We start from the raw sequence: 18,607 nt of genomic DNA on the forward strand, positions 1-18,607 counted from the left end.
CAAAGAGACTCATTACACCTCCCTCCCTTAGGTCTTGCTCAGCTTTGCCACCCCTGCTCCACCACCAAGGCATCAGAAGGTGCAGCTCCCAGCACTTCCCAGCTGGGAGGGAGCCCCTGCAACCCCTCAAAGGAAGTAACTAGGAGGATTCTCATAGGACGCACCCCTTTCTCCCCAGCTCCTCCACACCCTCTGGCATGGGGTGCAGCAGTCTGCTGCTAGCTCCACCCCTTTTCCTGACTGGACTGGCCCCGCCCCACCTCGCCTCACCTCCAGGCACCTCCCCTCAGTGTAATAGCCATCCCCTTTCTAGGTAGCCTCGCCCCCCCCAGTGGGTGTGACTCCCTGCAGAACCGCCCCCTCTCTGTTAACCACGCCCCCACGTGGGTGTGACTCTCCAGAGCCCCGCCTCCCCCTCATAGCGGTGGGCGGGGGCGGGGCGTAGTGCGCTTGCGCAGCAGTCGGGGAAGTAAGAGCTGGCGGTTGTCGGGGTCCGCGCGCCGGGCGCGGGCTTTGCCTGAGGAGCGGGTCGCGTCGCGTCGGCGCGGCGCCTCTCGGAGTCCCGGCCCGGGGAGGGAGCTGCAGAGCCGGGCATGGAGCGGTAGCCGTCAGCGGGAGCGGCCGGGCCGGAGGGGGCAGCCCCCGCGGCACTGAGCGGATCCCCGCCCGCGGGGGAGGCTGCGAGTCTGAGGGGCGGGGGGGTCCTGAAGCGAGGGGGGAGGGGCTGAGAGCGCCCGACGGAGTCCGGAGCGCGCGGGGAGGAGACCTGCAGCCCCGGCGGGCGCCCCTCGCGCTGGCCGGCGCCCGCTCCGCGCCCAGCCCGGTGACCCGCAGCGGGGGGCCGCGAGCCGCCGCCGCCGCCGCATCCCCCCAGCCCGCGTAGGCATCCCCGTAGCCGCGCGGGCACAGCGCGGGACTCTCCGCCGGGGGCTGCCTAGAGCCGCGCCGGCCCTGCGCTGAGCCCCGGGGGCCGGGCCGCGGCGGGATGCGCAGGAGCCGCCCGAGGCTGTGAGCCCAAGTTCGGGAGGGCGGGGCGGGGCCCTTCGTCGGTAGCTCACCGGGGCCACCTGCACTGCTGCTGGCCCGTAGATGGACTGCCTGCGGCCCGAGGGCTTCCCTGCCTCCGCCGGCGCGGTGAGCCCGCGGCCCCTGTCTGGGCGTGGGGGAATAACCACGCGCGCTGCGCTCGAGGCGGCGCCTTGGCCTGGGAAGACGCTTTAAACCTGCATCTGGGCTCGTTCGACTTCGGATGAAGATGATGATCGCGAAGTGGACTTCACAGTATTGGAACCGTCTCTCTTCCTTGCCCGTCTGGGTCCTGGTTAACTGCTGTGTCTTGCTGGCTAGCGCGGATAATACCAGTCAGGCATATTACACAGCCCTCATCAACGTGACTGTATTGAGCCCCGACCGAGTCAGCCCTACGTTACTAAGGATCGATCGTGGACGCTACGGGCAGGATTCCCCCAAAGTGGAGGTCAAAGGCCTGCTTCTGGCACCAGTGCCTATCAACGGAGGTAAATATCGTTGACCACCACTTTTCCTTTATTGTGAACGGAGAGGCTCTGCCTTGAAAGTATCCTAGATCTTTTTCTGGGTTTTCGATGTATGCTTGATTATTGAGTAAGATTATGTTGGGTAGCGCGCACAAAATAAGCACAGCTACTAACAAAATAAACGTGGCTGATGCTTTTTTGTGCTGTGGTGACTAGTAAACTATCTAATCTGATCGCAGAGTAAATCATTCACTTGCTATCTGGTATCTTGTTGACAGAGCAGTTATCTGTGTGTAAGGCTTGCAGATTTTCATTGTTAGCTCTGGCAAAGAAGAGGAGGGAGGACTTTCCCTTGCTAGAATATTCATAATCTGTTTCTGAGTGTGCTAGTACTGAGCAGTTGTACAGGGTTCAGCAAGTGTTAAGTCATGTCGAGACTCATGCATTCTTTCTGAATTAATGGCAGTGTTAGATATTAGGTATTAGTGCATTAAACAAAGTAATGTAGCAAAATCTCCAATGTCAAAATTACTACAAACAGTTTATCTCAGAGCTTCCATACTAGTTATTTATCAGGAGAATTTGATGTGTCTAACTGTATAAAACCACTTGATAACATAGTCAGTTGTACACTTAACCTTATTTCAATGTATTTGCAGTTACAGGATGGTTGACGTCAACAAGCTTGCATCCTGGTGTGTTTCAGACACCCACAGTATGCTTGCATCTGATACAAGCAATACACCACATATGTGTGTCTGTGTAATTACACCTTACCCAGTTTTCATCCTTTATTAATGTGTGCACTGTTTTTGTAACTAGTGATATTAGCATTTTAATTAAAATGTGAATGTAATAGCTTTAACTTTTTTGTTGGTTACATTCTGATAAATAAAATGTGAGATTCTTAGAGAATATTAAGCTATTCATGTTCTTTTAATGATACTAATCCTTGTCAAGGCTGGAACGAAAGCCATTAAGTAGGAATATTTGAGCAAGTCAAAATAGTAAAATTTTTAAATGGTATCTCTTGAATTAAATGATGTATCACAGGGTGTTTGCAGGCTGCTACCTTTCTTGGGTGATGGACTTATTTGATGGATCATATCTGGTTCCTAGCATGTTTTCTGGATGCTGAACTTCTAGAGAGAGAGGAATATAAAATAATCTTCTAGTGCTTGTACTGTAAACCCAGAAATTAATATCTAGTATTTGGGAGTGGGGGGAGAGAACGGAACCTAAAATATACATTTTTAAAAGAATTGAAAAAATATTTTGAATTGTCATAATTACCTGTCACAAATCCTAACATCACAATGTTATGTTTTTATGCTGAAGGCCACTTATAGGATTTGCCTTGAGTAGGCTAAAATATGAGAAGATTTTTTTGTATTTTGGGATGTGGTAACTAATATATTTTAAAAGACTAGTGTAATGTCAAGGCAGGTTGTATTTTAGCACGTACTAGCTGGTCTAGTTGAAGCCCTGAGCTTCACTAGAGTTTTTCTAAGTGTTACTTAGAACATGCTAGAATACCACATTCTGAAAAACACTTTTTTTTTTATCACAGTCAAAATAAAACCATTGATTGATTTGTTCCTGAGGGGCACTGGGAGGGACGGATTTGGAATTCAAATAAAGGCCCTCCAGTGGTGGTTGACCTCTCTGTTCTCTCCCATTCTTCCCCCCTCCCTCCCTGCCCTGAAAGCATCTTAATTTCTTGTCAAGTGATCTTGGTGAAATGGAAGGAGATGTAAAACAATGTCTTATAGGTGGTATTGTTTCTTTTTAACATATATTGCTTTTAGTATATAAAAGAGTCTGACATCTGGATTTCCTTTACAGCGAAGTGCTGCATCTTTTATCAATAAAAATTATTGATGAAACAATCCTTAATTCTATTTTAGCAATCTTTTTTGCATTCTTTTCTGATAGTCATCTCCAAAGAGTTAATGAAAGCATTTGTCAAAGGATGATAGTATTTTCACTGGAATAACAAGAGAAAAGCTTAAATAAAACCTTAGCATGTCCATGAAACAGCCTTAAAAGTATAATATGGCAAATAATTTCAACTAGGTAGCATGGTGAATCATGAAATTGCAGACCTGAATTATTTCAGTTCTGACATGCTGTAATTATTAATGTTTGATATTTCATCAGTTGCTGAACAGGTTCAGTTCTGTCCTTCAGCTTGTCAAGAGAAGCCTATAAAGGTAGACCTAACTGTCTTCCACTGTTCCTTTAATCTCTTTTATGAAGTGCTTTACACTGCTCTGTTAAAATCTTGCGTATGTTGCTTTATTTGTGCAAAGGCACATTTTCCCACAGGTAAAAATAATAGGATTGCACTATTCATTTAGAGTAGAGAAGATTAAAATATTTATTTCACAAGCTGTAACTAACATACCAATTTGCACGCTTATAAATAGTCTTTAGGGTTCTGTTTTATCTTGGTACTATTGCTGTATTTGATAAGTGAGCCTTAATGCCTTCCTGCTACTAGCAGTTGCCCTAAAACCTTGATCATTGTCTGTTTAACTTGGTGCAAGAGTTTGTTTAGAAGGTAATAATAGCTCTTAAACCAGAATAAATAGTGCATCCTTTGCTGAACTAGGACTGTAATCTTGTCTATACATCAACTCTTTACCTGTCACTTAGGCTAAGCAGAAAAGACCTTATATTTGTGATATTTATATATGCAGATTTACTGATAATGAAATTAGGGCTTGGTAGCAGCTCACTCAATCACTGTCTTACATGGAATTTTCATGAACCTGAGTGCTCAGCATAATGACTTTGCTTATGCATATACTGAGAGCATCCCTGTGTTGAGGACCTGAAATGCCTCTCTTTGTGTGCAAATGTTACTTCAGTGCACTGTAGACTCATTGCATATAGAGAAGTAACTTTCTTTCACATATAGTGGCATTAGGACCAATCCTGAAGATACTTAACTGCCATAGTGGGGACTCCTCATGGTAGTTTTTATGACTTGGCTCTTTGTTTACTCAATATTTTTATATGCTATTAAAACAAATTTTTTAAGATGCTGTAGTCCCATGCAATTATGTGGTGGTCTTCCCAGACGTTAAAGATGTGGTTGCATCATTTTGCAATTTTTTTAAACTTGTGCATTTTTCCCTTCTTTTCTGTCCACATATGTAGCTGAAATACTTCCGGTTTATTACTCTGTCCTGTTAGTACGCACATTAAGACAACTTGATTTCTCTCTGCCTAGTTAAAAACTTTTGTGTGAATTTGATATCTGATTTTAAAATCTGTATTCCACCCAGATAAACTTTACTTGATTAGATGGTAATTCACAAAAGTGATTCTGTGAATGTAAATTGCTAGTGTAACTTGAATGGTATGGCATGTCACAGTTACCCTAAAATGGAAATACAACATAACTTTCTTACAAAAGTATACATAGATTTAATATAAAGGCTGAATATCTCCTGTGTTCTTTTGTTCTCCACTTACATGTGTTTTGGGTCCTTTTCTCATTGTCCCAAGAACTATATATTTTTTTATTTTACATTACTCAAAGCCAGGTACTTAATTTTTATCATGAGAATATGTAACTTCTAAATATAGAGATGATAATAAAATAGGTACTGATGGGAAACCAGAGATTACTTTATGACATCAATACTGAATAATTATGATGGAAGAATTCTTTTATAGGTCTGTTACCAGCTTCTCTAGGAATAATCCTAATTAGCCTGACTAATCTAATCGCCTTCTATGATGAGATTACTGGTTCTGTGGATGAAGGAAAAGCAGTGGATGTATTGTTTCTTGACTTTCGCAAAGCTTTTGACATAGTCTCCCACAGTATTCTTGCCAGCAAGTTAAAGTAGTATGGGCTGGATGAATGCACTATAAGGTGGGTAGAAAGTTGGCTAGATTGTCGGGCTCAATGGGTAGTGATCAATGGCTCCATGTCTAGTTGGCAGCCGGTATCAAGTGGAGTGCCCCAAGGGTCGGTCCTGGGGCCGGTTTTGTTCAATATCTTCATAAATGATCTGGAGGATGGTGTGGATTGCACTCTCAGCAAATTTGCAGATGATACTAAACTAGGAGGAGTGGTAGATACGCTGGAGGGCAGGGATAGGATACAGAGGGACCTAGACAAATTGGAGGATTGGGTCAAAAGAAATCTGATGAGGTTCAACAAGGATAAGTGCAGGGTCCTGCACTTAGGATGGAAGAACCCAATGCACCGCTACAGACTAGGAACCGAATGGCTAGGCAGCAGTTCTGCGGAAAAGGACCTGGGGTGACAGTGGACGAGAAGCTGGATATGAGTCAACAATGTGCCCTTGTTGCCAAGAAGGCCAATGGCATTTTGGGATGTATAAGTAGGGGCATAGCCAGCAGATCGAAGGACGTGATCGTTCCCCTCTATTCGACATTGGTGAGGCCTCATCTGGTGTACTGTGTCCAGTTTTGGGCCCCGCACTACAAGAAGGATGTGGATAAATTGGAGAGAGTCCAGCGAAGGGCAACAAAAATGATTAGGGGACTGGAACACATGACTTATGAGGAGAGGCTGAGGGAACTGGGATTGTTTAGTCTGCAGAAGAGAAGAATGAGGGGGGCATTTGATATCTGCTTTCAACTACCTGAGAGGTGGTTCCAGAGAGGATGGTTCTAGACTATTCTCAGTGGTGGAAGAGGACAGGACAAGGAGTAATGGTCTCAAGTTGCAGTGGGAGAGGTTTAAGTTGGATATTAGGAAAAACTTTTTCACTAGGAAGGTGGTGAAACACTGGAATGCGTTACCTAGGGAGGTGGTAGAATCTCCTTCCTTAGAGGTTTTTAAGGTCAGGCTTGACAGAGCTCTGGCTGGGATGATTTAGTTGGGGATTGGTCCTGCTTTGAGCAGGGGGTTGGACTAGATGACCTCCTGAGGTCCCTTCCAACCCTGATATTCTATGGTTCTATGACTATAGGTGCAGTTGGTATTTAACATTTTAAAGATTATGCTGATACTTTAAATGAGCAAAACTGACTCCTTATTTCAATATCTGTAAGACTGACAATATAGTTTTCTAACAGATCTAATATCTGCAAAGATTTTTGTAATAATCCCAGTGATCATTAGTGTGTTTAGAGTGGATTCTTATTGCTTGCTCTACCTTTGAAAGTTTCTCTGGAAGATGTTTTTTTTTTTAAAAAAACAAGTATTTTATAGAGTATATATTTTTTCACAGTGAAAAGTCTTGGGAATTGGGAACCTGTAGTGGTCAATATTAACCCATGATCGTGTGTGTACAATCCAGGGATTTAAAACAAGTTTATAAAATAAACCAAGGAATTTAAACATAGGAATTTAGTGACTGTAACTTGTTTTTCCCAGCAATGCTTAGCATCAGTGTGAGAAATAGTGTACTCCCATCCTGCAATTTCCTTGGTTTAACATGTGAACACCTTGAAACTTCTTGTTTTTCAGCCATTTTCTGGCAGACGGGTGAGACTTTTCTGAACTCTTGTTCCTTAATTGTGTGAAAAAGGAACTATTGAGCAAAGTAAGGCATGTCCTTTTCTAGGGGATGAATATGCTATTTTTGCAAATCCCAGTCAACCACATACTGTTGCATAGTACTGTTTTATTTTTTTATTACGACCGCGCCTATGGAGCCTGATTGTGCCCTGCTATACTTGGAATGTACAAATAAAACAGTGCCTGCCCCAGATTGTTCAGTCTTGAGATTTAGACAATATGTGACTGGTGACTAAATGAACAAACAAGAACAGGGAGAGCATTGTGAAGAAAGGATTGTGGCAGAGATGGGTTTAGATGCATATAGCCTAAATCGTGTCAGACAATAGGGATTAGGAGATATAGCTAGACTAAAACTACTGGGGTTTACAGTTGAGTGGCAATTAAATTTTTCTATTGAGCCACCAAGAAAAAAATGAAGTATTACAAAAAAGTTGCATAAACTGCAGGGATTTTCCTTTCTTTCCATATGAATTAATGAGTCCTTTGAAACCAGATTAATTCTCATTTCAAAGTGCTTCTTCTAATCAATTTAGTTAAATCCAAAATACTACCTTTTGTAGCTAAAATGCTCTTTTGTGTAAACTCTCTGATAGTCTTTTAAAAAGCAGTACTTGTATATAATCTGACCCAGTCAACTGATTTTTAAAAGCAGCAAAGAGTCCTGTGGCACCTTATAGACTAACGCAGGACTCTTTGCCGCTTTTACAGATCCAGACTAACATGGCTACCCCTCTGATACTTCTTTTTTAAAACAATCACACATGACAAAATTGATGCTGCCTCTTTAAAATAGGAAGTGGTAAGGTGACTGCTACTTTTCTGCCAGTAATTCTTCCAGCTGAAATTCTATCATCTAAATTCTAACGTATAAGTCTTATATTTTTGCTGCACAAGCCTGCATGTTTGAATGTTACCTAATCCTCAGTTGAAAGAAGAAAAGGAGTACTTGTGGCACCTTAGAGACTAACCAATTTATTTGAGCTGTAGCTCACGAAAGCTTATGCTCAAATAAATTGGTTAGTCTCTAAGGTGCCACAAGTACTCCTTTTTGCGAATACAGACTAACACGGCTGTTACTCTGAATCCTCAGTTGGACAACTTTTGGAAGAGCTGCTAGGCATTGATGGCCCTGTGGCACAGTTTTTGATCTTGTCCATGTTAACAAATCCATATTTCTGTAGCCCTGCAAATCCGTGGGGTATCTGCGGGTATCCACAGCCCTGGATGCAGATGCGAATATCCGTGGACCATTTATGCATTACCAGCGTGGATACAAATTTTGTATCTGCACGGGGCTCTGATGGTAAGAGCGGGCGGGAAGCTGTGAGGAACTGCAACATGGATCCTCCACCTGCCCTGGGTGGAGGGCCTGATGGGCAGGGACAGGAGCCAGGAGCTGCTCGGGTTCCACACCCAGGGCAGGTGGAGGGTCCACCGTGGCTCCCCACAGTTGCCCGCCCAACTCCTACTGTAGCCAGGCGGCAGCTCTGAGCTGCCCCCATCCCCGGCCAGAGCCGGGTCGGGGAGAGCTGCACTGGGAGCTGTGTGGGGAGTCTGGGTCCCTCCACCTGCCCTGGGGGTGGGGGCGGCTAAAGGGCAGGAACTCTGGGTTCGGGGCAGGGACACTGGGCTGTGAGCTGCTCGGGCCCCCTGCCCAGGGCAAGTGAAGGGTCTGCCGCAGCTCCCCACAGCTGCCAGCACGTCTCTCCCCTACCGGGCTCTGGAGGCGGAGGGTGCCTTGGAGTCTCAGTCCAGCTCCCAGTGTAGAGCCCTGCAAATCCACGGATATCCTCATCCAGAGATAATTTTTGCGGATTGAATGCAGATACACATTTGTGTTTCCGCGCAGGACTCTACATATTTCTCTTCAAAGCAGATCCTTTTTTTTTCTTGGCTGTTCAGTTTCTATAGCTTTCATAAAAGTTCTTACATTCCTAGTAGCAGCCCTCAGACAGCAAAAGACCCTTATCTCTCCCTTCCTGGACAACTTGTGAATGAGGGTCCCATTTACAAACAAAACAACAATGGATAGCCAGCATGCAACCTGGTTTCTGGAGGATTGTGTCGTCTTGATGCATCTAAAGGGCCAAATATTGATTGTAATTAAAAATTGAGACACCACCTATGGTATAAGGTGCTAGTGTCATAGGAGAGGCAAGGTAAATTAAGGGCACTCACATGAGAAGTCTAGAACTTCAGAGACCTCAGTCTGTCTCTCTCTCAAGAATGATGTCATGCACAGATATGCCAGTATGGGCCTGAGTCCACATGAGGCTTCTTCAGAGGTTCCGTCTTTTCCATACACTCTGCTGTCTTGTTTAGTAATGAATCTCTCTTCCCCAAACTGGCTACCATTTTCATCTTCTGGTGATTTGAAGGGTTCCTTGTACATGAGGAAGACTGAGCAGTCATAATGACCAATGCCAGTCTAGGAGAGTGGAGTACCCACTGAAAGACAAAGATCAGAGACCTGATCCGAGGAAGAGAAGCGGCACAACATAAACTGGCTAGGGGTCAGGGCCATCCTGTATGGGTTCACAGCACAGATTCCTTCTGTGCATTTTCCATAGAGTCTTGTAATGACAGACCACATCTTTGCCATGGTCTGTATAGACAAAGTGGAGTATAACCATGTCTTCATCTTTCCAGAAAGACATAACTTTTGGTGTCTTGGGCAGAGCGAACCTGTTACCAGTATGCACCATAGATAATAAGGGAAAGCTGAATACCTCCACAGTCAGGCTTGACACTAGAAAGAAAAACAAAGACCTACAACACCAAGGCAACCACACAATGTCTAGCTAGTGTCTAGCTTTTCAGGAGGAGGGTTCAGGAACTTGGCCAGCAGCCACTCCTCAAATGGTTAATAGATTAAAGAATTGGAAGGAAAACACGCATACCTCTTCCACCACCACTACTTGTTGAGGAGAACTATTCGACATGGCAAGTAGGTCTACCCATATTTCTTCTACAAGGTGACCTGCCTGTTGACACAAGGGCCAGTCTTGCACCAAAAGCTAGACAGGCTTGAACTAGCTGCCTGATGTGAGAAGAATTGACTCTGTAAGAGGATAATCTGATACGCACTATGTGTTTGGTCTCAAGGAAGACATCCAATATGACCTATTTCATGATGTGGCCAAGCGCTGGTTTAGGGATCTGTGACACTCTGTATCCCAAAGTGACACCCTGGCACCCCCATATTTACCACTGTCAATATAATTGATATATTTTTGTACAAAGTATGCCTTGTGAGGTATCATTTTAAGTCTTGATCTGTTTAATATCCTGTTGGATTGTATGTGCTGTCATGAAGTTTGCTATGTGTGTGTTACTGAAATATGTTGTGACGTTGGAAACCCCCACAACCAGCCTTTCAGGTACAGAAATGGCGCAGCCAGACACTGATCATGGCCCATTAAGGGGAATCATCACACTAGGACTAACCCAGGAATTGTATACAATGGAGACCTCTCAGAGAAAGCACCTAGACAATGGAGACTGCTTGACTCACGTCGTAGCAAAAGATCTTTCCAGTAATCTGGAGGAATCTATAAAGGAGGGGAAGTGACATCATCATTTGGCCTTGTTTTCTCTCTTTCCTCCTCCTCGTCTCCCCTCCTCCCCCCCCCCCCCAACTCAACACTTGGAAATACGTCTGAAGGACAAACACTGAACTGGGGAGGTGGTTCCAGGCTAGAAAGGAGAATCCCAGGCTGTGTATTAAGGAATTATACTATCCGAGTGAGACACTACTTGATTTCTATAAACAAGACAGGATTTAACTCAGCTTTACTTTTTATTTCTTAAGTAATCAACTTCGATCTGCATGCTTATTACTAATAATCACTTTAAATCTAAAAGGATTTCTAAAGGAAATAACTATAATAATTATCTAAAGGATAACTATCTTTCTGTAGTTAATAAATCTATTTTATATTTTATCTAAAACTGTTTTGCTTGAAGTGCTTGATGAATCTGCTCAGGAACAAAAACTGACGCATGTCCTCTAGACATTGAAGGGGGGACGGACTGGGTAATAAACTTACACTGGTCAGGCTTCTGACCAGGGCAGGACAGTACTACCCTGAGGCCCTAGGCTGGGGAGCTGTGGGGAATTGGCTGGAGCCTCTCTATTGTTGGTTCATGAGTGGCTGGTGAAAGTATTCACATAACTCAGCTGGATGTGTCCCTGCCTGTGGATGGCTGTGTAAGTGCAGTACCTGGAGTGGTTTGCAGCTTGTCATAGCATCACAATGTGAGAGGGAGCCCAGGTTGGTGAGACAAAGGGCTCAGCGGTACCCCAGTCCCAGGTTGCACCCTGGTGATTCCGTCATAGGATCAAGGCATCATTTCATCAGAATTAGCCAAGGCTAAGGGGAACTTGAAGATGGTGGCCATATAGCTGTCTGTTCACTCATTCTCCAGTTCTGTAACCAGGACATTGAAATGTCATCTGATCTTCCTTTTGAGAGGAGCTGTACTGTAAAAATGTGTACATAATTGTAATATATCTGCCTTCAACTCTGGGTTCACGCAGCTTATAAAAGACCATTATAACCAATGCAAACCTTTAAACAATGAAAGAATATTTCTTATCTGTACTTACTATTTGAATAAAAGGACTTTTCAGACTGGCCATTCCTTGGGTAGAGTATTTTCTGTTGTGAACTTGGATCAGAATTGATCTTTAGGTTGAAGGAAGTTTTTGTTTTTATTATGTTCTGCATAAGGAGACAGTGGTGCCCATAGTTACTTTCTTGAATTAAGTGTAATTTTCTTAATCATCATTTTTTGGCTATGGAAATGTTTATGGAGAAGGATGCACCCCTTTGTGCCAGTGACTGATGATCTGGTTCTCTTCCTGCCCCCCCACCCAAAATGGTAAGTAGGTGGAAGACCCATTAATCTGTGGACCTTATTACATGAAGAAAGAATTTCAGGTCGTCACAATTTCCCTCCCTTGTTTTATAGGACTTCTATATTTTTGGGTCAAATTTGAACTTGGCATGTATTGAAAGGGCAGAACATGCACACTTACAAGCTTTTTTTAACACAATTTCTCTTGCTAGTAGTAATTGGGAATGGGGAAATAAGTCGTGAAGTTGTGGGAGTATGTAATACTATCATTGCTAAATTCAGGAAAACAAATATTGCATTCTCTTTGCTGTCCATTCCTGAATGCCACTCCTGTGCTATGTGAGTACATATGTGTAGTTATGGATTGGTGCACCACAGATATGCTCCACATGTTGCAAGTAATCAGGGGTGAAAGTAACTTAAAGGACTTACCTGTATGCCGGAGTCCTGAGTGGGGGCGTGGCCTCAACCGGAAGAGGCGGGGCCTTTAAAGATTTAAAGGTCCCAGGGCTGTGGCTGGGAGCCCCGGGGCCTTTAAATCACCCCCAGAGCTCCAGGCCCTTTAAATTGCTGCCCAAGCCTGGTTGCTGGAGCCCCGGGGTAGTGGTAGCAGGGCTCAGGCAGCTCTTTAAAGGGCTCAGGGCTCCCCACAGCAGCTGGAGCCCTGGGCCCTTTAGATCACTACAGGAGCCCTGCCACCTCTACCCCAGGGCTCTGGCAGTGAGGCTCGGGAGGCAATTTAAAGGGCCTGGGTCTCGGGCCGCTGCAGGGAGCCCTGGGCCCTTTAAATTGCCAGCCTGGGGAAGCCGGGAAACCCAGACCAGCTTACTTTCAACTCTGCAAGTAATGTTATCTGATGTGCTGTGATATCTTTGAAAAGGGATTACATTAGAGATGCAAAAGAAACTAAGGAAAACTAGTAGGCAGACATAACAGATCAGATAATAGAATAGACAGGTTGTAAGAAAAACAATGACAGGATGACTGTAGGCAAACCTTCAAGACAGCATAGTTGTGTATTCTGTTGTCTGATTTGTTAAAACAGTAGTTCTTCTATATTAGTCTTGTTCTTTTAATTATGCCTTAATACTATGTGTATTATGGTAGTGGCTAGAGACCCCAGCTGAGACTGGGACTCCATTGTATTGGGCATTGTCGAAACACATGAGACTGTATATGTCTGAAAGAGCTTAAAATCTAAATAGACAAGACAAAGGGTGAATAGAGCCTCAGAGGATGAAATGAGTTGCTCAGGGTCTCACAGCACTTCAGTGGCAGAACCAGAGAAAAAGCTTCCAGTCCAGGTCCCTATCCACTAGTCCACAGTGCTCCTCCATAAAGAACTAGTAGTCTTAACTATTGCCATAAAGTTTAAAAAAAAAATCCTTGAATCTGCTTCCATACAACAGTAAGAAACCTGTTCTACATGTAAGTGATGTAACTTCTCACAAATAAACTTCAAATCTTTCCCAAGTCCCATCTGACCTTCATAGACGTGTCAACCACTTCGTAGCAGAAGATGTCATAATTATCTGTGTATTGGTCATGAACAATGTTTTGAGGAAACTGAAGTGATGATGTGTCTGGAAAGGAAGACATTTTTACTGCAACTGTTACACTGTTGTATAGTGTAGTTGAACTGGTTCTGATCATTTTGTCTCTGCCATTCATAATAACCGGACACAACTGAAGGATAAGACTTGTACGTGTCTGAAAGAAACTTCTGCTGCAGTTCCAATCCAACTTGGAGGAGGGAGATATCTATCAAATCACAATCTTTAACAGATACAAATAACATAAGTGTGTGAGGTTTTATAAATTATCTTTAAATTATTTAAACCTATACAGTGTTATATAAGACTCATCACTTCAGTCAATAGACTTGCTATATGCAGATTAACTGAAACAGAAAAGGAGAGACATTTTATTGCTAAACATTAGATCCCACTAGTTATGAGATGGTGGTTTGCTAACTTGCCTTTGCTGTAATCTGTGAGAGGGATGTCCAAAGTGCATCACCCAACAAGTTCACAGTGCACCAGCAAATATAGGGAAGGGGACATGGGCCAAATACTGATTGTGCCAGTCCTAAAATGGACCTGTATGCTGGTAACTTATCACTTTGAGTTAGCCCACATAATTGCACTCACATCTATAGTGAAAAGTACAAAAATAGCTTTCTGTTTGTTACTTTTCTACAATAATGAAATGACATAAATGACTTCTGATTAGATCTCTTCATATGTAAGTGATTTGTATTAGCAATCATTTAAATTACTCTTAAATTGGTTTTCATTATGTCATGGAGACCATCCAGCTGATATATTCAAGTCCTAGGCTTGTGAAAAATATTGTACATTCCAAATGGAATCTGAATAACTGAGCATAGATGACGGATGATAATGGACAACTATTGACAATTAAACTTGCTGACTTAGTTCAGTTATCTGTCCCTTACAGTGCTAATTGATATGCTCAGCACTGGTGTATAGCAGATATTTTATAAATTCAATAAGAAGGGGGAGTGATTCACTATAAGAGTTAGATCCTCTGGAGTGTATTAAAAACCATAATAAAACAAACAAACAAAAACCACTAAAGTACTAACTCTCCATTAGTGTTACCTGTACACTGTGCAGTTGTCAGCAAAAACAGACTTTATGGAACTTATGCTACGTACATAAGATGGTAAATTTAGATTTAAATTTAGTGCTATCTCAAACAAGGATATACCTATAATAAAATTCTATTATACTCTTTTCTAAAATTTTCTAGACACTGCCATCTCATGATTAGTTTGAACACTATTCCTTAATATGTTTTGACTGTTACAGGTGTCTGTGCACCTTAGTGTAATTTTTTTAAATTTTTGCCACTTGTCATTTCTCGTGTTGGTCATTAAGTGCTTCTTTTAGGATTGCTATGCTACATTTTGTCCACCTTTCGTATTTTGGCTATTCTTGTACCTATAGGTTTCATGACTTCAAAATCAATTTTCTGCTAGAGATTATACTTGCCTAATATTTGTAGGGTATATATTATCCAGGGCACAAGTAGTGTTTAAACAAATCAAGATTCTGTCACCTTGTTGTCTCTTCTGTAGTAAGGCCACCTAACTGAATCCGTAAGTTACCAGAGTTTATTTCAAGCTTCTAGCAAGAAATGATGCAACAGCTTTTTGTTGTACTTAGTTGTCCCTCACGTGGACTGCTGCGTTTATTGTGTTGTGCTTTCATACCTTAGGTTCTCAGTTCTGGGAACTTTTGTATTTTCCCCCCTCCTTCTCCAGATTCTGTTGCTGAAGTACAAAGTCTAGAATGTTGTCCCAGAAGCACTGGTTTATGCAGTTGGGTTTCTGCTTCCAACGTGCTCTTTCTTTTTGGAAAAAGTAGAGCTGTCTGGATTTCTTAAGGACACTGCATCAAGTCCACGTAATATTGTTTGACATTAAATAAATCAGTACTGCCTTTAGATGAATTAAAGATGTGCTTATAGTTTGGCTCTTTTGTGAATGAACACACAACTGCCTCCCATTTCCTATTCATTGTGAAAATAGGGAAAAATCTAGCAAGAACTCTTTTGTTCTGTACATGAACAGCAAATTATGTACTCTCCTTTCACTGCTAGTGATCGTAGCTAAACATTGTTTAAAAATCGTAAGTGATACAAACATACTGAGACTCCTACGTAATTTCCTTTTTATATGAAACTGGGATATTTCTTAACTCCACCATAATGCCAGACATTTTATTATTCTAGTTACTCCATTTTTAGCTCTTAATTTCTATTTTATTTTGCCTTAAGTGCTCAACGGTATCAGACCACTCTCTAAATTGGAGAACTACTTTGAAAAGTGAAATTTCTATGTTGTATACATGAATAATAAGGCTCAGATGTTGTCACAGATATTTTTAGTAAAAATCACAGACAGGTCATGGGCTTCCGTGAATTTTTGTTTATTGCCCATGACCTATCTGTGATTTTTTACTAAAAATATCCCTGATAAATGGGGAAGGGGTAGGGTCCAGCATCCACAGTGGCTGGGAGCTCTGGGGTCTCCTCACCCCCCACAGCGGCAGAGAGCTCTGGGGTCCCTGCCACAGCTAAGCTGCTGTGAGGGGTCCCCCCACTGCCCATTGCAGCTGGGCTGCTACGAGGGGTCCGCCTGCTGCTGCTGGGCTGTTGCAGGGAGCCCCGTGGTGACTGGGAGCTCTAGGGGACCCCCGTTGTCTGCCACGGCTACGCTGCTGCAGAGGGGGGGCTTGCCACCTGTTGTGGCTGGGCTGCTGCCGGGAGTCCCAGTGTCCGTAGCTGAGTGGGAGCTCTGGGGTCCCCCTGCTGCTAGGAGCCGCTTGGGGCCTGCCAGCAGCGTCTGAGAGCTGTGGGGCTCCCTGCTGACCACTCCAGCCCCAGGGCAGAAAACGTCAGAGGTCTCTGGATGTCATGGATTCTGTGACTTCCATGACCTCCATGAAATAATCGTAGTCTTACCTATTAAGCATGCTGACAAACATACCTTTACTAGACTAGTATATTTGCATTTCTAACAGTAAAAAGACTTTTTGTGGTAGTTACAATGGATGATGTATTTTATGCTGCATCCCATTAAAACTTTCTGCGGCTGGAAGAGGATGATCATGGAAATGTGCACTAACCTTTGCTCTTATTTGAACATATCAATATGACTAAGTCTGTGTCCATTTCAGTTTTCATTCTGATTTGAGACCAAATACTACTGCATACTCCATGTTTCCTTTTGCTCTTTAGGAAGTTTAACAAATACAACCTTATCACTTAATGTGAGTTACAGTCATTCTAATTTTTTCAATGTAGTACTTTAAAACAAAACTAAAATTTTTGGGAAATATTTTCGCTCAAACAAGTCTAGTAGTCCATCTCTTCATAAAGCTTAGTCAGAAAATTCTAGTGAGAGAGAGATCCTCTTCTTTCTTTCTCTTACATAGCTCCAGTACTGGTAACAGATCCTGCATGAGTTACTCCTGGGGGAATTGTGTACCAAAAAATGAAAAATTCTGCTCACAGTATTTCAAAATTCTGCGTATTTTAAAATACCGGTTAGCAACTATGTCTAACAATAAAGACAACACAGATTCAGGAAATATTTTTTGGCGAATAGATTCCTTACTAGGCATATTAATATAGAACTTTGAGTGACAATTCATTTAAACCAAGGGTTCTCAACCCGACCCCCTGGTCCCCCCAAACATGCTATAAAAACTCCATGGCCCACCTGTGCCACAACAACTGGTTTTCTGCATATGAAAGCCAGGGCCGGCATTAAGGGTAGCAAGCAAGGCAATTATCCAGGGCCCCACATTACAGGGGGCACCGCAAAGCTAAGTTGCTCAGGCTTCTGCTTCAGCCCCAGGTGGTGGGGTTCAGGGTCTGGGCTTCAGCCCCATGCAGTGGGACTTCAGCTTTCAGCAAGTCTAATGCTGGTCCTGCTTGGTGGCCCCCCAGAAACCTGCTCGTAGCCCTCCAAGGGGCCCTGGACCCCTGGTTGAGAACCACTGATTTAAACTACAATACAGAAACGTATTTTCCACACCCCTCAGAAGCAGTGCAAAGGCTTGGGGGAGTCAGGGATATCGGAGGAGCTGAGGGAGAGGGAAGTAATTGCTGGGAAGGAGCCTGGGAGTGAACTTGGAGGATTGTTGGGTGTGGGTGGGAGAAGTAAGGAACAGGGTGGGGTTTTTTGCACGGTGGGGGATTGTTAGGGGGTTGGAGATCCTCCCACATGCAGACCCTGGCTGACCCCTAGCGCCTCCCAGTCAGTCAGGCACAGCTGTCCTTGTCCCCTTGTGGCCCTGCACCTCCGCTCAGTCACCCCTCCTCCCATCCCCATTTGACCCTGCGCTCGCATTCAGCCCCTTTCCCAATCTATCGCTCCCACTAGTCCTTCTGAACACTAGTCTGTGACTCCCCAGTAGCCTCATGTGTCCTGCTGTGCATCCCCCCGATCCCATGCCACTTCCTCACAGCGCCCTGTCCGTGGGGCCAGATGGAACACAGCCTTTCCTCCTCCCTATCGGCAGCTGGCTACTACTGCCAGTGAGCCAGCTGCCCTCTGTTCTGGTGCCACAACAGCCTGTGGTGGGTGAAAGGTGTAATTGCAGTGCTTCTCCTGCAGAATGTATTTTCTAAGCAGGGAAGAAAAATCTGTGGGGGACATGAATTCTACATGTGCCCAGTGGCACAGAATTCTCTCAGGAGTAATGATTGTGGGACTGTTTCAGAATCACTTGTGTGCTGTATGCAAGAGGAATTATTGTTAAACTGTTAATGCTGTGATCAAACAGTGATAGGCTACATGTCTTATGCCATTTTTGTGTAATGTCCTTCAATTAATTAACTGCTTTGAGTATGAATACTTAATAAAACTGTATGTTTTAAAAGAATCTGTCCCTGCTAGCTTTTGAATTGAATTGGAAACTGTTTATCATCTATCTCTTGTTTAAGGTATTAGTATCCCCGTAAAGAAGGCTGTCATACAGTGGCTGAATTGCCTTTCTGAATGTTCTACAATTACTGAAGAATAACAAAATACAGTGATCCCATCAAACCATTAATAAAGCAACATACAAATAAAATGGTTTTGTGACTTTTTTTCTTATCCTTATCGCCACAAAAGATAAAACTAGCCCTGAAGTGGTAACTGACGAATAGCATCTTCTATTGCTGTAGGTACCAGTTCTATTCCATTATAAAATAGTTTAAG

The 18,607-nt window shown here is 43.5% G+C and overlaps 1 protein-coding gene across 3 annotated transcripts in view; it reads left to right on the plus strand.

The window, feature by feature from the left end:
* Positions 1-747: 747 nt before the first annotated feature.
* RNF130 (ring finger protein 130) overlaps positions 748-18,607 on the plus strand; it is an 88,280-nt gene continuing 70,420 nt past the window's right edge. Inside the window, exon 1 of one of the 3 annotated variants that reach the window (XM_084635889.1) lies at positions 748-1,517. In XM_084635889.1, coding sequence (XP_084492015.1) covers positions 1,250-1,517 — 268 coding nt within the window. In that variant the 5' untranslated portion in view covers positions 748-1,249. The remainder of the gene's footprint in view (positions 1,518-18,607) is intronic. The other 2 variants (XM_084635890.1, XM_084635888.1) reach the window with 2 other exon arrangements.

This window comes from Lepidochelys olivacea (assembly GCF_965140295.1).
Source record: "Lepidochelys olivacea isolate rLepOli2 genome assembly, chromosome: 8".
Taxonomy (NCBI): Eukaryota; Metazoa; Chordata; order Testudines; family Cheloniidae; genus Lepidochelys; species Lepidochelys olivacea.